At 62.5% G+C, this 18,663-nt stretch overlaps 3 protein-coding genes, 1 long non-coding RNA gene and 4 other non-coding genes across 10 annotated transcripts; 2 read left to right on the forward strand and 6 right to left on the reverse strand.

Moving 5' to 3' along the window:
* The first annotated feature begins 212 nt into the window (after positions 1-212).
* LOC134168748 (discoidin, CUB and LCCL domain-containing protein 1-like) lies at positions 213-5,329 on the forward strand. Its single transcript, XM_062628769.1, has 14 exons — positions 213-504; positions 1,308-1,445; positions 1,654-1,705; positions 1,854-1,926; positions 2,029-2,162; positions 2,255-2,292; positions 2,366-2,560; positions 2,973-3,094; positions 3,178-3,346; positions 3,433-3,513; positions 3,669-3,759; positions 3,860-3,897; positions 3,978-4,091; positions 4,890-5,329. The coding sequence occupies exons 1-14, from the start codon at positions 228-230 to the stop codon at positions 5,222-5,224; spliced, it is 1,857 nt and encodes a 618-aa protein (XP_062484753.1). The 5' UTR covers positions 213-227; the 3' UTR covers positions 5,225-5,329.
* A 1,253-nt stretch (positions 5,330-6,582) lies between these two features.
* Positions 6,583-6,711, reverse strand: LOC134168770 (U11 spliceosomal RNA). The gene has a single exon (XR_009966665.1). It is a non-coding gene; the product is annotated as a U11 spliceosomal RNA (small nuclear RNA).
* Positions 6,712-6,951: 240 nt separating this feature from the next.
* TAF12 (TATA-box binding protein associated factor 12) lies at positions 6,952-13,892 on the forward strand. 2 transcript variants are annotated; one of them, XM_062628773.1, is made up of 6 exons: positions 6,952-7,106; positions 10,471-10,722; positions 11,490-11,567; positions 11,855-11,969; positions 12,598-12,686; positions 13,463-13,892. In XM_062628773.1, exons 2-6 carry the CDS (start codon positions 10,555-10,557, stop codon positions 13,496-13,498), a joined length of 486 nt encoding a protein of 161 aa, XP_062484757.1. In that variant the 5' UTR covers positions 6,952-7,106; positions 10,471-10,554; the 3' UTR covers positions 13,499-13,892. The 2 variants fall into 2 exon arrangements, with proteins under 2 accessions (XP_062484757.1, XP_062484758.1); XM_062628774.1 differs by lacking the exon at positions 6,952-7,106 and adding an exon at positions 7,608-7,624.
* A 445-nt stretch (positions 13,893-14,337) lies between these two features.
* On the reverse strand, positions 14,338-15,777 carry RAB42 (RAB42, member RAS oncogene family). The gene is made up of 2 exons (XM_062628813.1): positions 15,445-15,777; positions 14,338-14,814 (listed from the first exon to the last, which is right to left on the reverse strand). The coding sequence occupies exons 1-2, from the start codon at positions 15,741-15,743 to the stop codon at positions 14,382-14,384; spliced, it is 732 nt and encodes a 243-aa protein (XP_062484797.1). The 5' UTR covers positions 15,744-15,777; the 3' UTR covers positions 14,338-14,381.
* Positions 15,778-16,872: 1,095 nt separating this feature from the next.
* Positions 16,873-18,597, reverse strand: LOC134168752 (uncharacterized). Of its 2 annotated transcripts, XR_009966658.1 has the most exons (4): positions 18,419-18,597; positions 17,821-17,872; positions 17,385-17,486; positions 16,873-17,069 (listed from the first exon to the last, which is right to left on the reverse strand). It is a non-coding gene; the product is annotated as an uncharacterized LOC134168752 (long non-coding RNA). The 2 variants fall into 2 exon arrangements; XR_009966657.1 differs by lacking the exon at positions 18,419-18,597 and having other exon boundaries at positions 17,821-18,367.
* LOC134168771 (small nucleolar RNA SNORD99) lies at positions 17,158-17,227 on the reverse strand. Its single transcript, XR_009966666.1, has one exon. It is a non-coding gene; the product is annotated as a small nucleolar RNA SNORD99 (small nucleolar RNA).
* Positions 17,648-17,780, reverse strand: LOC134168775 (small nucleolar RNA SNORA61). Its single transcript, XR_009966670.1, has one exon. It is a non-coding gene; the product is annotated as a small nucleolar RNA SNORA61 (small nucleolar RNA).
* Positions 17,944-18,073, reverse strand: LOC134168774 (small nucleolar RNA SNORA44). The gene has a single exon (XR_009966669.1). It is a non-coding gene; the product is annotated as a small nucleolar RNA SNORA44 (small nucleolar RNA).
* Positions 18,598-18,663: the final 66 nt, after the last annotated feature.

An 18,663-nucleotide genomic window follows, 5' to 3' on the forward strand; every position in this document is an offset into this window, starting at 1 on the left:
AAAATCCCATCTCAGTCTCCCCTCTGGCAGGTTAAAGCCATTACCCTTGTCCTGCCCCTTGTAGTATCCCCCAAATTGGGGTCCCCCTGGGCTGGGGGGTGCATAGGAGCTGGGTCTGCACCACATGGCGTGGGGGGCAAACTGAGGCAGCGTCACCCCTGGATCCCTGTCAAGCAAGAGATGCTTTGCATGAAGAAGGGGATGCAGGTGCCCATGGGGGTGATTCCATGAAGGAAACTGAGGCAGGGAGCCCCGCTCACCCCTTCCTTGGTCTCTCCATAGGGGACGGCTGTGGCCACACGCTGCTGACCCCCCAGAGCGGCACCCTCAGCTCCAGGAACTACCCGGGCACGTACCCCAACCACACAACGTGCCGCTGGCGGCTCCGGAGCCCCCCCGGCACCTTCCTCCTCCTCACCTTTGGGGATGTGGACCTGGAGCCTTCGGAGCGCTGCGCCAGCAGCTCCCTGCTGCTCACTGACCCCCAGGCCGGCATCTCCTATGGTAAGGGGAGAACTGAGGGGGGTGAGGGGGGGTATCACTTGTTAGCAAAGTGCTGGATAGGGATAACAGCAGGAAAATCTGGCTTTTTATCTGGTTTCATCATGAGGAACGGGGGAATCTATGGAAGGGGATATCCAAGAAGGGGGATACCCAAGGAAGGGGCTGTTGCCAAGCTGGGGTTGAGGGGGGGCACCCAGCAGGGACCAGATGCAGGCACCAATTAATCCATTCCATCTGCCCAGTCACTACTCAAACAAATGCTTCCCAGAGGGATTTAATGGTTTTACAGTGCTGGGGGGGAAGTGTCACTGATGGGGTGGAGGAGCAAACCTGAGGCTTGGTGAGGGGCAGGGGACGTGATGGGGAAATGCTATGACATCCCTGCAGTGTCCCATGTCCCCTGGGCTCAACATGAGCCAGGCAGGGTGAGGGTACGGGTCTGGGTGGGGAAACTGAGGTCCAGCACCATGTCCTTGGGGACACAGGGACACAGCTCCTTGTCCCCAGGGCAGCGATGGGTTTGGGTGCCCCAAGCCCTCTGTAATGGACATGATGCAGAGCAGAGACACAACGAGGGGGTGATGGCAGTGCAGAGATTGGGGCCTGCCAGGAGCAGAGATGTCCCTAAGGAACCGGCTAAGCCGAAGTTTAATCAGGGAGATGGAGGCTGCAAATTAATGTGTATTCAATGGGAGGGGGATTTAGGAGGCAGCTTTGGTGGCACCTGTGAAAGGGGACGTGGGGACACAGACCAAAGGCTGGAGCTCCGGGATCTGAGACCCCAGTCCTCTGCCTGTCCCCAGGGCCCTACTGCAGGAATGCTGTCCCGGCCACCCCTCTCCTGGTGACCAACTCCAGTACCGTGACCGTCCTGTTCAACAGCACCAGCCACCGCTCGGGACGGGGCCTCCTCCTGTCCTACGCCACAACGCAGCACCCAGGTAGGGGGGAGCATCACCCAGGGACACCCCCTGGGTGGGGGTCTCATCACCTTATCCCTTGGCTGGGGACGAAACATGGGAGATGGGGCGGGGGGGCTGATGGCTGCAGGGACCCTCCCCACCCCTCCAGCCATGGAGCAGGGTTCGGGGGGAAGGGGATGAGGTGCTGGCAGGGGGTCCCTCACCCTGGGGTGTCCCTGCCTTGCAGACCTGGTCTCCTGCCTGGTTCGAGGCACCCACTACACCCAGGAGCACATCAGGTGAGCGGCAGGAGGTGCTTTGCTGGTCTCCACCAGCCCCGGTTTCATCCCCTCTCATGGGACTCTTGGGGTGCAGCTGGAGGACGGGTGAGCAGAGGGGATTGGGATGGGGGTGAGCCCCGTCCCCCCCCGTCCCCATGTGTTTCAGTGTGTACTGCCCCGCCGGCTGCAAGGACATCGATGGGGACATCTGGGGCAACCCCAGCCAGGGCTACCGGGACGTAAGTGCAGAGCCATGGGGGGTGCTGCTGGTCACCGGGGCTTTGTTCAGCCATGGGGTGCCCCATAGGGTGCCGGTCTCACCCCCTTGCTCCCCGGTGCAGACGTCAGTGCTGTGCAAGGCGGCCGTGCACGCCGGGGTGATCGCGGACGAGCAGGGCGGGCAGGTCACCCTGGCACGGGAGAAGGGCATCACGCTCTATGAGTCGGCCTTTGCCAATGGGCTCCACTCCAAAAGGTGAGGGAGGTGGTGCTGGGGACCTCCCTCTGTGCCCCGCACCATTGCGCACCCCCCCCCGGGTTTGCTCACAGGGTCCCTCCTCCCCACAGGGGCTCCCTCTCCGAGAAGCGGCTCCTGTTCCATAAAGGTATATCCCGCATTTCCCCTCAAATGAAGCCCGGTGCCAGCCTGGCTCTCACCCTGCCCTGTCCCATTGCCAGCCTGTGCTGATGTGCTGGACGTGGCTGCCTTCAACGCCTCGTCCTGGTGGCACGAGGTGGATGCACTGGGCCAGGACCGAGCCTGGGGAGCCCAGCGGGCAGCGTTCAGCACCACCGGGCACTCCTGGGCAGCAGAACCCGGCTCTGATGCTGCTTGGCTGGAGCTGGACCTGGGCGCCCGCAGGAACATCACTGGTGAGTGCTGGGGACACAACTGTGCAAACGGGGGTGTCCCTGTGCCCCCCCACATCCGCAGCCGGCTCTGTTCATGTTCTGCTCCTGCATCTGGTGCCAGCAAACGCCTTTTGTTCGGCCGGAGCCAGCCCGAAGCGGGGGCTTTGTGCCGGGAAAATGGGGCCATTGTCCCAGCCGGAGGCTGGAGGAGGCAGGAATGTGGCGCTGGCAGCCGGGGCCGGAGGTTATCGGCTGCTGGGGACAGCACTTGGATCCCTCCCAAGGCTGGAGGGTCCCCCTGCTCCTCATCCCCTCCCAGCAGGGATGTGGGTATCCCAGAGATGGGGGTGGTTCCAGCCGGGAAAGCTCTGCCCCATGCAATGGGGCACACTGGGACAGCCCCCCAGGCCTTTGACAGCGGGACCTCCCTCAGGCATCATCACCAAGGGCTCCTCGGAGCAGCACGACTACTACGTGAAGTCCTACTGCGTGTCCTCCAGCCGCGATGGGAAGAACTGGAGGCCCTATAGGGGCAGCAATGGGCAGGAGGACAAGGTGGGCATAGGATGGGGGGACATTAAGGGGGTGTAGCCCCCCTGCCTATGGACATGCGGGCACCTCCTCACCCTCTCTGGCAGGTGTTTGAAGGCAACACCGACAGCCACGGGGAGGTCTCCAACGCCTTCATCCCCCCCATCGTTGGGCGCTACGTCCGTGTCACACCCCAGAGCTGGCACCAGCACGTGGCCATGAAGGTGGCCCTGGTGGGATGTCAGTCAGCGCGGGGCCGAGCGCCCCGGCCCTATGGTGAGCCCCTTGGGCGGGTGGCCCCATCCCACATGTCCCCATGGCACCTCCACTGTGCCCAATGGAGTCCCTGCTCTGCCCCACAGCACCCGGTGTCCCCAGGGAGGTCCCTGTCCCCACCAGCCATGCACCCATCCCTGGTGTTGCCCTGGACCCGGAGAAGGCAGGTGGGTGCCATGGGATCGTGGCGTCGTCTTGTGGGGCTGTGAGAACACATTGATTGCCCTCCCTTCTCTGGTGGCTCTGCATGGGCGTCTGGCACCCATGGGTGCAGAGGGGTGGGACGGGGCACCCAGGGGCTGATGCTGCCCGCCCTCCCCAGGCTCCACGCTGCTGTTGCTGCTGCTCATTGGCGGCTTTGTCCTGCTCTGCTCCAGCCTCCTGGTGCTGGCTTTCCTGTGCCGCAGGAAGAGGTGGGTCCCATCCTGACCCCCAAAACACAGCAGCAAGCTGGGTACCGAGGGGGGCGGTGCTGGGGCCCCCTCACCCCCATCTTGCTCTCCCCCTTGGCAGAAAACCAGCGGCGGAGCTGAGCTGTGGGATCATGAAAGGTAAAGAAGTGCCCCCAAGACCTCCATGGGGACAGGGGTCCTGGTGCATGTGACAATGGGGGGGTTTGCTCTCTGCTCAGGGCACCCCAAGCTGGATCCAAGCCCGGTGTGCTCCCTGCAGACCCTGCCGCCCCCCGGCTCCACGCTGGCCTCCTTCCCCACAGCGCCTGCGCCAGGGGACCTGATGTCACCAGGTAATGGGGACATCAGGGTGCGAATGGGGGCTATGTCACCCCTACTGCACCCTGGGGTGCCCATTCCCCCCCCAGCACTGCTTTGGTGTGCCCACCTCCATTCGGGGGGGGGTTGTTCTGCCCTCAGTGGGGTTTGGCATGGGTCACTCCAGTCCTTGGTGGGGCCAGATGTGCAGGTTTGTTCCACCCAGCCCACATCTGGAACAGCAGCACAATGACCCCTCTGCTGTGCTCTGGGGAGGCCTCCCCTGCAGTCCTCATCCAGCTCTGGGGCAGCAGCACAAGAAGGATGTGGAGCTGTTGGAGTGGGGCCAGAGGAGGCCACGGAGCTGCTGTGAGGGCTGGAGCAGCTCTGCTCTGGAGCCAGGCTGAGAGAGCTGGGCTGGGGCAGCCTGGAGAAGAGAAGGCTCCTGAAGGGGAGACCTGAGAGCAGCTCCAGTGCCTGAAGGGGCTGCAGGAAACCTGGAGAGGGGCTTGGGACAAGGGATGTAGGGACAGGCCAAGGGGAATGGCTTTAACCTGCCCGAGGGGAGACTGAGATGAGCTCTTAGGCAGAAGAGGGTGGCGGTACACTGGAAGGGGTTGAATGGAGAAGCTGTGGCTGCCCCATCCCTGGCAGTGTTCAAGGCCAGGTTGGACACGGGGGCTCGGAGCAAGCTGCTCCAGTGGAAGGGGTCCCTGCCCGTGGCTCTGGATGAGTTTTAAGCTCCCTTCCAGAATGAACAAGTCCGTGGCTCTGTGACCCCTCCAGCACTGTGGGGCCAGTCCCGCGCTCAGAGCCCGGCTCCCCCATTGCAGACTACGCAGAGCCAGACCTGGTGCAGCTGAGCCCCGGCAGCCAGCCCGCTCCCTCCACCTTCAAGCCAGGCCTGGATGAAGGCTACGCCCTGCTGCTGCTCCTGAGCCACTACGACACCCCGGGGAGGCACCACGAGTACGCCGAGCCGCTGCCGCCCGAGCCCGAGTATGCCACCCCGTTCAGCGAGCCAGAGCCCCAGTCCCCGTCGCTGCGATACCACAGCCCAGCCCCGCGGCCCGCCGAGCTGCCGTGGGGAGGACCCGGTGGGGCGGCGTGGGGTCACAGCCCCGGCCTGGAGGCGACGCTGTCACACGTGTACCACGAAGCCTTGTGAAGCCGGGAGCGGCGGTGCGGGGGGGCTCTTAACAACACCCGTGTTTGAACACATGTACTGTGTCTGTAGCGGGAGCGCTGCCGCCGGTACCGCTGCCAGCACACGCAGGGTCCCGGTGCCACGGCTGCCGCCAGTACGAGTCCCGCTGCCATCACACGCAGGGTCCTGTTGCCACTGGTACCGGTATCATCGCACGCAGGGTCCTGGTGCTGCCGCTGGTAGCAATCCTGTTGCCACTGGTACCGGTACCACCGCACGCAGGGTCCTGGTGCTGCCGCTGGTAGCAATCCTGTTGCCACTGGTACCGGTACCACCGCACGCAGGGTCCTGGTGCTGCCGCTGGTAGCAATCCTGTTGCCGCTGGTACCGGTACCACCGCATGCAGGGTCCTGGTGCTACCGCTGGTAGCAATCCTGTTGCCGCTGGTACCGGTACCACCGCACGCAGGGTCCTGGTGCTACCGCTGGTAGCAATCCTGTTGCCACTGGTACCGGTACCACCGCACGCAGGGTCCTGGTGCTACCGCTGGTAGCAATCCTGTTGCCACTGGTACCGGTACCATCGCACGCAGGGTCCTGGTGCTACCGCTGGTAGCAATCCTGTTGCCACTGGTACCGGTACCACCGCACGCAGGGTCCTGGTGCTACCGCTGGTACCAATCCTGTTGCCACTGGTACCGGTACCATCGCACGCAGGGTCCTGGTGCTACCGCTGGTAGCAATCCTGTTGCCACTGGTACCGGTACCACCGCATCGCACGCAGGGTCCTGGTGCTACCGCTGGTAGCAATCCTGTTGCCACTGGTACCGGTACCACCGCACGCAGGGTCCTGGTGCTACCGCTGGTAGCAATCCTGTTGCCACTGGTCCCGGTACCACCGCACGCAGGGTCCTGGTGCTACCGCTGGTAGCAATCCTGTTGCCACTGGTACCGGTACCATCGTACGCAGGGTCCTGGTGCTACCGCTGGTAGCAATGCTGTTGCCACTGGTCCCGGTACCACCGCATGCAGGGTCCTGGTGCTACCGCTGGTACCAATCCTGTTGCCACTGGTACCGGTACCATCGCACGCAGGGTCCTGGTGCTACCGCTGGTACCAATCCTGTTGCCACTGGTACCGGTACCACCGCACGCAGGGTCGCGGTACCAGCACAGGCAGAGTCCCGGTCCCACTGCTCTGCTCCCGGTCCCACCGGTGTCAGGGCTGCGTTCACTGCTGCCGCCAGTACCGGTACAACTGCCGAGCACAGCCACAGCCTCCCTTGCTGCTGCTGGTACCGGTTGGACCGCCCCGGCACTGCCGGACCCACAGCCCCCGGTACCGGCGCTCCCCGCCTCTCTGTCTCTCGTTGACGTCTCCCGGGGCGCCGGAACAGGCGGTTACCGGCGACCCCCACTGCAAAAATTGTGCTTCCGAAATCTCTTGATGTCGATTCCGCGGGGGCGGCCGCGGGGCCCCCCCGTGCCACGCACGGCAGAAGCCCTTTTTACCGCGCCGCGGCCACCCGCCACCACCGGAAAGCGCTGCACTACCGCTGAGCTCACGGCGAGGAAATCCTCTCGCCAAACGCTCAGCGCCTCCATCCCAGTTCTTCCCATCTTTCACCCTGTGTTCTACGCTTCTTTTGCGTTTTTACTGTTTTTTTTTTCCCACCAAAACGTCTCTTTCCTGCCGCTGCGCACCCTTCATTAGCAATATGCAAATCCCGCGGTGCATGTTGGGACACCCCCTAGCTGAGCCGGGGAGGCAAGGGCCGTGCCGTGGCGGGTGCGGCGCCGTTTTCTGATTGGCTGCGTCCTGCAGCGCTTCCGGTCCCCCCGGAAGGGTTCGGGCTGCGCGGCGGAGCGAGCCCAGGGTCGGTCCGGCTGCGGGGCTATGGGGAGGTAGGGGCCATGGGGCGGTGAGGGGCTGTGGGGCGGGACAGCTGGTGCAGGGCTGTGGGGCGGTGCGGGGCTATGGGGCGGTAGGGGCCGTGGGGCGGTGAGGGGCTGTGGGGCGGGACAGCTGGTGCGGGGCTGTGGAGCAGTGCGGGGCTATGGAGCGGGACAGCTGGTGCGGGTCCGTGGGGCGGTGCGGGGCCATGGAACGGGACAGCTGGTGCAGGGCTGTGGGGCGGTGCGGGGCTGTGGAGCGGGACAGCTGGTGCAGGGCTGTGGGGCGGTGCGGGGCTATGGGGAGGTAGGGGCCATGGGGCGCTGAGGGGCTATGGGGCGGTGCGGGGCTATGGGGCGGGACAGCTGGTGCAGGGCTATGGGGCGGTGCGGGGCTATGGAGCGGGACAGCTGGTGCGGATCCGTGGGGCGGTGCGGGGCTATGAGGAGGTAGGGGCCGTGGGGCGGTGCGGGGCTATGGAGCGGGACAGCTGGTGCAGGGCTGTGGGGCGGTGCGGGGCTATGGGGAGGTAGGGGCCGTGGGGCGGTGCGGGGCTATGGGGCGGTGCGGGGCTATGGAGCGGGACAGCTGGTGCGGGTCCGTGGGGCGGTGCGGGGCCATGGAGCGGGACAGCTGGTGCAGGGCTATGGGGCGGTGCGGGTCCGTGGGGCGGTGCGGGTCCGTGGGGCGGTGCGGGGCTGTGGAGCGGGACAGCTGGTGCGGGGCTGTGGGGCGGTGCGGGGCTATGGAGCGGGACAGCTGGTGCAGGGCTGTGGGGCGGTGCGGGTCCGTGGGGCGGTGCGGGGCTGTGGAGCGGGACAGCTGGTGCAGGGCTGTGGGGCTGTGCGGGGCTATGGGGCGGTGCGGGTCCGTGGGGTGGTGCGGGGCCATGGAGCGGGACAGCTGGTGCAGGGCTGTGGGGCTGTGCGGGGCTATGGGGCGGTGCGGGTCCGTGGGGCAGTGCGGGGCTGTGGAGCGGGACAGCTGGTGCAGGGCTATGGGGCGGTGCGGAGCTATGGGGAGGTAGGGGCCGTGGGGCGGTGCGGGGCTATGGAGCGGGACAGCTGGTGCAGGGCTGTGGGGCGGTGCGGGGCTATGGGGCGGTGCGGGTCCGTGGGGCAGTGCGGGGCTGTGGAGCGGGACAGCTGGTGCAGGGCTGTGGGGCGGTGCGGGACTATGGGGCGGTGCGGGGCCGTGGGGCGGTGCAGGGCCATGGAGCGGGACAGCTGGTGCAGGGCCGTGGGGCGGTGCGGGACTATGGGGCGGTGCGGGTCCGTGGGGCGGTGCGGGGCTATGGAGCGGGACAGCTGGTGCAGGGCTATGGGGCGGTGCGGGACTATGGGGCGGTGCGGGACTATGGGGCGGTGCGGGTCCGTGGGGCGGTGCGGGGCCATGGAGCGGGACAGCTGGTGCAGGGCTGTGGGGCGGTGCGGGTCCGTGGGGCGGGGGAGCTCCGCGTTCTTTGCACCGGCTCTCACAGCCTCACACACGGAGGGAGCGCGGGGCCGGGCCCCGGTGCAGCCGGTGCCCGTGTGCCGGTCGGTGGCTGGGGGTGGGCAGCAGTGAGCGGGGCTCGGCCGTGATACCGGTTACCGGTGACCTTGCCTCTGCCCCCGGCTCCGCGGTGACCGGCGGGAGGCTCGGTCCGGCCCTGTCACGGGGGATGAGCTCTGGATGCCGAGTGTGGGTGCTGCGAGGGGGGGGGCCTCATCCGGCCCTTTATAAACCCCCTTGGAGCTGCTGGAAACCCTCGTGTCTTCGTAGGAGCAAGTGCTGAGGCTTGGCTTGGCTTCACCATAGAGGTCAATGGGAGCTGTAGGACCTCAGGGAGCTGCCGCAGGAGGCTGACAGGGCTGACTGCAGGCACCAGCCCCATCCCTGCCCCGGCTGCGTTGCATTGCGTTGACACAAGAATTACACCGGGGCAGGTTTCTCCTCCTGCTTTGGGGTCCTTAGAGAATGATCTGCTTGGGATCAGGTCCTATCCTCTTATAGATAAGCCCTCTGGTGCTGTCAGTGTGTGTTCTCTTGCCTGTCTCCTCTCTGAATGGGTGTTCCTATAGGAACGAGAGTTGTGTGGAAGAGGAGGAGGAGGTGAGAGCAGGGTGAAGGCTTTGGGCAGTGGCCTCTCCATTCGCTGGCCCCACAGTGGTTGCTGATGTAGACACAGATGGAAGGAAAGCTCAGCATTGCCACGTGGGATTTGGCCTGGGCACATCCCCCTTCTTTCATCTTTGGGGGTCTTCACAACCTGTAGAGGGGGGGATAAAAGGGAAGCAACAACTGCATGCTCACAACGTGCTTCCTGGCTGAGGATCCCCTCCCTGTGTGGTGGGCGAGGATTCCTGCTTTGGGGATTTGTGGCGTGATCAGCCTGAGCCAAAGCCAAGCCTCACCTGAGCTCATTCCTGAGCTTCTGCTGAGCTCCTCGTCCTGAAACACCAGCCGAGGGGTTTCAGGTGTGAGAATCCTGCTTTTCCAGTGTTAATTTAGCTGAAATTGAGGTAGAAACTGAGCTGCAGAGTGTGTCCGGGGCGTAAATCCTGCTCCAAGGGCTCCGTGTCCATCTGTGCAAGAGTGTGCCTTGGAATGAAGCTTCCAGGTGCTCCTGCCTGGTCTCTGCCTTGTGTTTTGGTGTGAGTTAATCCCGACTAACAGAGCTTGTTCTGACAATGGGGGATGCCTGGGGCACAGGTACCGGATGCTCTCTTCATCCGTGACTTTTCCAACCCAAGCCGATGATGCGATTTTAGGAGGGCTTGAAGTGTTGATGGGGCCAGAAACGAGACCTTCACACTGCAGCAGGCACCCAGCAGAGCTTGAACCCTGTCTTAGGCCCATGGAGCATGGAGATGGAGACTCCAACACTGTTCCTGCCATTCCCCCATTGCTGCCTTTGGTTCCATCTTCTTTGTGTGGTCTCTTCTTCAAAGCTCCTTGTGGTCCAGGGGATATCTGTGCTCCCTGGCAGTGCTCAAGGCCAGGTTGGACACAGGGGCTTGGAGCAAGCTGCTCTAGTGGAAGGTGTCCCTGCCTGTGGCAGGGGTTGGAGCTGGATGAGCTTTAAGGTCCCTTCCAATCCAAGCCATTCCGTGATGCTGTGGAATGAAGCAGGGTGCTGAGCAGAGGGTGTGGGTGGCCACGTGTGGGATTCAGTGTGAGAAATGTGCTTCACATCCTAAACCATTGCATTGCACCACAGGAGGTTTCTCTTCTTCTCAGTGTTGCTTCTCCCTTCCTGCTTTGTCCAGAGAGACCCAGCCTCCTGCAGACCTCCAGGTCCTGCCAGGACACTTGTTTGTCCAGACAAAGATGTGATGGCCCTGTTCAATCCCTTCTCTCTCTGCTAACCATGCCTTCCCTTTCCTTCCCCAGCTGACCGGTTTGGGTGCCCCCCATCCCAAGAAGCAGCAGGGCTGAGAGAAACCGCATGATCTGAAAGCTAAAGCCCAACAGATTATGAACCAGTTTGGTCCCTCGACCTTGATCAACCTCTCCAGCTTCTCCTCCATCAAGCCAGAACCAGCCAGCACCCCCCCTCAGAGCTCCATGGCCAACAGCACCGCCGTGGCAAAGATGCCTGGAACACCCAGTGGGGGAGGCCGCCTCAGCCCTGAGAGCAACCAGGTAACTGCGTTCCTGACTGCAGGACAGCACAGGAGCAGCCCCCAGTGCCTAAAGGGGGCTCTGCCGTATAGGGTGGCAGCGGTGCTGACCTGCTTGTGCGCTTGATGGGGAGTCCCTGGTGTGTATCAGTGCTGCTGCCCATCAGCCCCGGGATGTGCCCTCCCTGGGAATTGTGCTCATCCCTTTAAACAAACCGGGTGTGATGGCACCAGCAAGGGCAGGAATTCCCTACGTGTGTCTTGGTTCAGCTGGCAGATCCATGGGGATAACTTGCATCCAGATCCTATAAACCCCAGTTTCCTGCTGATGCTGAGCATCAGCAGGATTTCTCCTCCCTGCCCTGTTGGGGCTGTTCCCTTCTGCCCCTGAGTGACCCCACACTCAGATCCCTCTGTTTCCCATTGGAAGCACTAAAGCTGATAAGAGCCAGAGCCATGGAAACACTTCCCTTGTGCCCTGGGCACAGATTTAGTCACTGATAGGTGCTTGCACTTGCTGTCTGCCTCTCAAGGCTTCCAGTTCTGCCTTTGTCCCTTCTTGCTTCAGCATTGCAGCACCTGTTGAGTGCAGGAGACTTATTTCTCCTGGCCTGCTGCATCCTGTTCAGAGCAGCTGCTGGTGCTTGAAAACGGCTCTTTAGCACCTCCTAGTTCTTATCTCTGCCCTTCCTGAACTGATCCTTGTATGACTTGGGCCTGGGAGGCAGCTGGGGAGGAGGCTTTGGCAGAAGCAGGGCAGTAAATGGCTCCTCTTCTGCACACTCTCAGGTTTTAACCAAGAAGAAGTTGCAGGACCTGGTGCGCGAGGTGGATCCCAACGAGCAGCTGGATGAGGATGTGGAGGAAGTAGGTACCAGCGTGTGCCAGGGGCTGCAGGAAGAGCAGATCCAGGCTTTTCCATGGATGCTTTGTGCAGAGCAGGGAGGGCTGGTTCACTGGACACTTGTGAGTTCTCACGTTCGCTGCAGCCTGCAACCATCCATTGGTGTTGCAGTGCCAAGAAGGGGTTTCCAACAGGAATTGCAGCAAACCCCTTTGAAATGGGAACTTCTGAGGGTTCATTTTCATACTTGGTGCACAACTTCAGCTGCTCAGCACTGAGAAAACCGGTTCTTGTCCTTGTCCTGCCCCAGATGTTGCTTCAGATCGCTGATGACTTCATTGAGAGCGTGGTGACAGCGGCCTGTCAGCTTGCACGGCACCGCAAGTCCAACACCCTGGAAGTGAAGGATGTCCAGCTGCATCTTGGTGAGTGAGCTGGGGTTTGATTGCAGAGAATTGCGGACTGCTTTGTGTTGGAAAGGAGCTTAAGGCTCATCCAGAGCCACGGGCAGGGACCCCTTCCACTGGAGCAGCTTGCTCCAAGCCCCTGTGTCCAACCTGGCCTTGAACACTGCCAGGGATGGGGCAGCCACAGCTTCTCTGGGCACCCTGTGCCAGCGCCTCAGCACCCTCACAGGGAAGAGCTTCTGCCTGAGAGCTCATCTCAGTCTCCCCTCTGGCAGGTTCAAGCCATTCCCCTTGGCCTGTCCCTACATCCCTTGTCCCAAGCCCTTCTCCAGGTTTCCTGCAGCCCCTTCAGGCACTGGAGCTGCTCTCAGGTCTCCCCTTCAGGAGCCTTCTCTTCTCCAGGCTGCCCCAGCCCAGCTCTCTCAGCCTGGCTCCAGAGCAGAGCTGCTCCAGCCCTTGCAGCAGCTCCGTGGCCTCCTCTGGCCTCACTCCAGCAGCTCCACGTCCCTCTCATGCTGGGGCTCCCTTTCCTCGCTGGTGTGTGGATCCCCAGCACGTCTCCAGCACTGCTGTGCTGTCAGGGGGCTTGCAGTGATGGGGCTGCTCTTGCAGTCGGGGCAGAGCTGAGCTGTGCTCTCTCTTCTAGAGCGTCAGTGGAACATGTGGATCCCAGGCTTTGGTTCTGAAGAGATCAGGCCCTACAAGAAAGCCTGCACTACAGAAGCTCACAAACAGGTGAGGAGCCCATGGCGCACGTGTGATATGGGGAGCGGTGGTAGTGGTACTGGACTCGTAGCACGAGGTGAATTTGTAGCCTCTTCCACCTGCTTTGAACTGGAAATCACTTGGTTTTGCTCTTTTGTGTTGGCTTCTAAGTGCATGGTCAGAGCTGGGGAAGGAGCTGTTGGATGATTCCCATAGAATCACAGCATCACAGAATGGTGTGGGTGGAAGGGACCATAAAGCTCATCCAGTGATGATGTCTGGTGGACCCCTTCCACTGGAGCAGCTTGCTCCAAGCCCCTGTGTCCAACCTGGCCTTGAACACTGCCAGGGATGGGGCATTCAGCCCATCCCAGTGTCCCACCACCCTCACAGGGAAGAATTCTTTCCTAAGGTCCCATCTCAGTCTCCCCTCGGGCAGGTTAAAGCCATTCCCCTTGGCCTGTCCCTACATCCCCTGTCCAAAGCCCCTCTCCAGGTTTCCTCTAGGCAGTTTTGCACCTCCCCTCCTGAGGTTCTGGCAGGGACAGGAGCCCCCGCGCTGGGCTCTGATCGCTGCGCTCCCCATCCCTCCGTGTTTCCCATGCTGAGGAGCACAGACTCTGCCTTTGCCTCTGGCTCCCACTTGGGACCCCATTAAGATTCCAGCAGACCTGCCAGACCTGTGTGGAGCGAGTCGGGCAGCGCCTGTCCCCAGGGCACCCCAGACACCCCCACTCCAGGCTGCTCTGCAGGAGCCTGCTCCCAGGCACCCGCCTTCCCAAGGGATTTCTCTTCCTCTCTTGCAGAGAATGGCGCTGATCCGCAAAACCACCAAGAAATAACGCAGGGCTGAGCCGGGAGGGAGGAGCCGCGTGCGCCTGTTTGGGATCTGCCTCCGCCGGAGCCCCCCCAGCACCACGCAGGGGTCGGGGGTTTCATGCTCCACACAGAAGCATCGGTTTCCCCTTGTGGTGCAGCAATACCTGGAGTTCCCGAGGAGATTCCAGCCCCTTCCTCCCGCCGCGGGTCTCGGAAACAAAGACTCTTTGTGACTTGAACGTGGGTTTCTCCTCAGTGATTATCCAGGGGACAGCGTTTGAGCGTGTGTGGGACAGTATTAGAAGCATCCGTAGAGGTTTTCGTGCCCTCCCTCCTGCCCCGGTACTTTGTAATGTCAGTGTTTCTATAAGGACTTGCCTTTGTTTTACAGGAATAAAGACGTTAATCTACAGCCTGGGGCTCTGCTGGGGTGTGCAGAGAGAAAGGGGCAGCAGCTCCATCACCGGGGTTTGGCTCTGGTGCAAGATCCCTTTTGGTGGTGTTAGAGAGAAGGGAAGGGGTTTGGGCTGGTCTCCGCTGTGTGGACAGCGGGGCAGGCGCCGTCCCCTCCTGCCTGCAGCCCAGGGTGTCTGGATCATGGGATGTGGTGCCTGAGGATGAGCAATGGAGCCGGGCTCCCAGCGTGGGGTGTGCAGGAGGGGCTGCTGGACGTGGCCCTCTGAGCATGAGGGTTGGGCAGTAAAAGGGGTCCAGACGAGCCCTTGGCCGAGGGGGAGGCGGTGACACCCCCAGGGGCTGGGCCCAGCCTCAGAACAGAAGAGGGACACGGGTGACACCCACCCCTGCCCTGTCCCCCCCCTCCCCACTCACACACAGGCAGAAGCACCGAACAGGGGTGTTTAATGCGCTCCGTGCCCCACAGCGCCCGGGTCCCAGTGCCCACCTCTAGCACGAGCAGCTCTTCCACCTCTTCTCCTTCTCCGTCCCCGCAGCCCGGAGCGGCGCCGGCAGCGGGACGCTGCTCTTGACCCCATCCCAGGCCTCGCCGGCTGCCAGCTGCCCTGTCCGCAGCGCCTGGTAGATGGTGACCGTCAGCATCCGGAAGGCCTGGACCACGTTGGTGGCGTCCTTGGCCGAGGTCTCGATGTACGGCACCCCCAGCGCCGCCGCCAGCCTCTCCGCCTCCCTCCTGCTCACGCGGCGCTGCGCAGCCAGGTCGCTCTTGTGTCCCACCAGCAGGAAGACGATGCGGGACGGGGGCACCGTGTCCGTCACCTCCCGGTGCCAGCGCCGCACGCTCTGGAAGGACGCGGGGTTGGTGAGGTCGAACAGCAGCATCCCCCCGGCCGAGTTGCGGTAATAGGAGCGGGTCACGGACCTGGGGCAACGGGAGAAAGGGGGGGGAGCATCGCCCCTGCCTGCAGCACAGCCCCTGAGCTCCCCCATCCCCTCCAGCCACCATCCTGGTGCTCCCCCAGCCCCTGCAGCGGTCCTGGTGCTCCCCCATCCCCTGCAGCACAGCCCCTGAGCTCCCCCAGCCCCTCCGGCCACCATCCTGGTGCTCCCCCATTCCCTCCAGCCATGGTCCTGGTGCTCTCCTGTCCCCTGTGGCAACGGTCCTGGTGCTCTCCCATCCCCTGCAGCCATGGTCCTGGTGCTCCCCCATCCCCTGCAGCCATGGTCCTGGTGCTCTCCTGTCCCCTGCGGCCACGGTCCTGGTGCTCTCCCATCTCCTCTAGCCATGGATCCTGGTGCTCTCCCATCCCTTACATCCATGTCTCTTGAGCTTGCCCATCCCCTCATGGGGCAAAGAGGTGCTTGGGAGCTCCTGACCCCCCTTAGGGCTGGATCAAGGGCTCCGTTCCTTAGGGACGCCCTTGGCTTTGACTCATCTGAGCCCCCGCAGCCTGCCCGGGCGTTGTGGTTCCATCCCCAGCAAAGGGACGCCCATGGGGGTTGGCTCACAGCTCTCTAAGGCAGGGGCCCCCATGGGCAGAGCAGGACTCACCTGAACCTCTCCTGCCCGGCCGTGTCCCAGAACTGCAGCTTCACCCTCAGCCCCGGCTCCAGCTCCACGAACTGGACGTAGAAATCCACCCCCACCGTCTGGTTGATGGCATCCAGGAACACCCCCTCCGTGTAGCGCCGCAGCAGCGAGGACTTGCCCACCGTGGAGTCCCCCAGCATGATCACCCGGAACTGGAGCTGCCACCGCGGCTCCATCGGCTCCTCCGGCCCTGCACCGGGAGCGTGTACGGGCAGGCAGGAGCTGGCTCCTCCACCCAGGAGGCGTTCCCGGCCCGCCATTGGAGCCCCTTTTATCCTGGCTCCATCCGCAGGGATTCGCTCAGGGGGAGCCTGGTCCTGTTTACCCCATCAAGGGACGGACATGGGGGGGGTTACCCCCCCCCCCCAAAGCAGAGCATCCCCCAGTGCTCAGCCTGGAGAAGAGAAGGCTCCTGAAGGGGAGACCTCAGAGCAGCTCCAGTGCCTGAAGGGGCTGCAGGAAACCTGGAGAGGGGCTTGGGACAAGGGATGTAGGGACAGGCCAAGGGGAATGGCTTGAACCTGCCCGAGGGGAGACTGAGATGAGCTCTTAGGCAGAAGCTCTTCCCTGGGAGGGTGCCGAGGCACTGGCACAGGGTGCCCAGAGAAGCTGTGGCTGCCCCATCCCTGGCAGTGCTCAAGGCCAGGTTGGACACAGGGGCTTGGAGCAAGCTGCTCCAGTGGAAGGGGTCCCTGCCCGGGGCAGGGGTTGGAGGTGGAGGAGCTTTAAGGTCCCTTCCTACACAAACCATGTTGCTCCATGCCATGGGTTGAGTCTTGATGTGTCCCAGCGCTCAGAGCAGCCTTTATTTAGTGTGGAATAGCCTCACGTTCATTAAATCCACCTCTTTAGGGAGGTGCTAGTTATTCAAAGCCCCCACATTAAGGCTTTAAATAACCCTTGCAGGGACGCAGCCCCGGGTGCTGGTGAGGTTTGGGGGTCACCTCAGCAACCTGACAGCCCCTCGGCCCCTTCCCTTGGGGAGTTTTGGGTCCCCCAACCAGACTGGGGGCTCCAGAGTAGCCCTGTGGGGTCCCTCCATAGCCCCCGAGAGCCCAGAGTGCAGTGGGGATGTGTCCCCCCTTTAAGGGCTGCATGGACACGGGGAATCCCTCCTCCCTGCAACAGCTCTGGGGCTCTTTGCTCTCCATCCTAAGGGAATGGGCAACAGACGTTGGCAACGTTGAAGGTGTCATCTTTGTCCACGCAGGTGCCATTCCAGGCACCCCCATGCCCAGCCACCAACGGGAACCCACCTCGAAGGATCAGGTGGAAGAAGCCATTAGGATTTAGGGCTCATGCCAGCAGGATGCAGGTGCCCCGGCAGCAACCCAAACCCCAGCACAGGACACAGCACAAGCTTCATGTGATTGTTTATTCACCCTCCAGCATTCCATACCCAGACCCTCCCCTCCAAGCTCTTCTCCTTGGAAAACTCCAGTCCTTCCACGCAGGGCTGCAGCAGGAGCCAGGCAGGGTCCCTCTTGGTGGGTGCAGTGAGTGGAGCTCAGGAAGGAGCCAGGATGTGGCTCTGCAGAGCTCCTGCAGCCCTCAAGGGCCAGCTCACACCTCAGCTCCATGCAGACCTGAAGAGGGGTAACGGATAACACAGCTCAGTGAAGGGCAGCAGCTCCCAGTGCCACAGGATTCCCACCTATCCCTTGGCTCCTTCATGCCTGGCCTCAGCCCCATATCCGCAGGACTCATCCAGCAGTCTCCAAAGGAAGGATCATCACGGACCAGGCTGTACCCAGAGGGCTGCCCAGTTAAGATCCCAATTAACAAAGCCCATCATTCCCAGATTGAGGAGTGGCCACTTCCAGCAGGGGCAGAGGTAGCTTGAACCATCCCTTCCCCCTCAGGGCTGGTGAGATCCCACTCAAACCACCAGGGACACTCACCCGGTTCCACGTCAGCTTCCCACGATGCAGGCCCTAAGGCAGGCAAAGCCTATCCCTTCCCCACAGAGAGGGGCTCAGCAGCTCTTTTCCACCAAGTAATTCCTGTTAAAACCAGCCCCAGTGAGGATGTGACACTGGTGGGATGCTGCCCACCAGGAACTGAGGCATCAGATCCAGCCCAGGTGAACCCCAGCCTCCTGCTGTGCCCCACCTTCCTCCATGCTCACTCCCACCCCAGCCTTCCCAAAGGAAGGCCAGCACAGGCTGTCTTCTGACTGGCCCCTCTCCCAGCAGCACTGCACCAGCACAGGATGAGACCAGCCGGAATGTTGCTTTTCCTCCTTTTTCGACCACGAGATCGGTATTCAGATCTGATGGGAAAGGGATCCGGAGGGACGGGACACAAGAGCCTGGAATGAGGGCATCCCATTCTCACCTGAGGCCTAAGCACCGGCAGGTCACGGTCATCATCCAGCAGCCAAATGACCCTGGAGGAACAAGAACACCCCCACATGAGGAGCAGGCTGCAGACTGCTGGGTACACCCCACATTCCTGGGGGTCTATAGGAGGGGCGAGTGACAGCAACGGGCAGGAGAAGCCCAGCAGTCAAAGACCTTCCATTGCTCTGGCATGTTGTTGGAGAGCTGTAGCCACTGCGCTGAGCCACAGCTCTTGGATGAACATGCCCAGGCAGCACGGAGCTCCCCACCAAAGGCTGGGATGGCTCCAAGCAGCAGGAGGGATCCAGCAGCTTCAGATCGGGTCTGGTTCCTGGTTCTGCCCCAGCGATGCTGGGCAGAGAAGTCCCTTTATCCCAAGGGATGCATGACACCGACAGAACAAGAACCAAGGGGGGCCTGCAGTTCTTCATGCCTCGTATTAGGAACAGGGAATCCCTGTCTGCAGGATGAGCTTGTGGAGGATCCACAGCCCCTGCAGTGAGCCCCACGCTGGCACCACCTGGTGCTCAGGCCAGGGGGGCCATGAAGGCAGCCCCATTCCCAATGGGAGACTCCTGGATTGCACATCTCACCTGTCCAAGGCTGAGCTGGGCATCAACCATCCCATGCCCTAGGATCGCCTTCCATGTTGGGATGCTGCTGGGGAAGAACAGAGCCTTGAGCTTCACAGATGACAGAGGGACCTTAAAGCCCATCCAGTTGCAACGAGAGACACCTTCCACTTGCTCCAAGCCCGTGTCCAACCTGGCCTTGAACACTGCCAGGGATGGGGCAGCCAAACCTGCTCTGTTCCCCCCATCCCAGTGACCCAGCACCC

The sequence above is a fragment of the Pezoporus occidentalis genome, unplaced genomic scaffold (assembly GCF_034315485.1).
Source record: "Pezoporus occidentalis ecotype Australia unplaced genomic scaffold, CSIRO_AGI_Poc_V1 ctg323, whole genome shotgun sequence".
In the NCBI taxonomy this organism is placed as follows: Eukaryota; Metazoa; Chordata; class Aves; order Psittaciformes; family Psittacidae; genus Pezoporus; species Pezoporus occidentalis.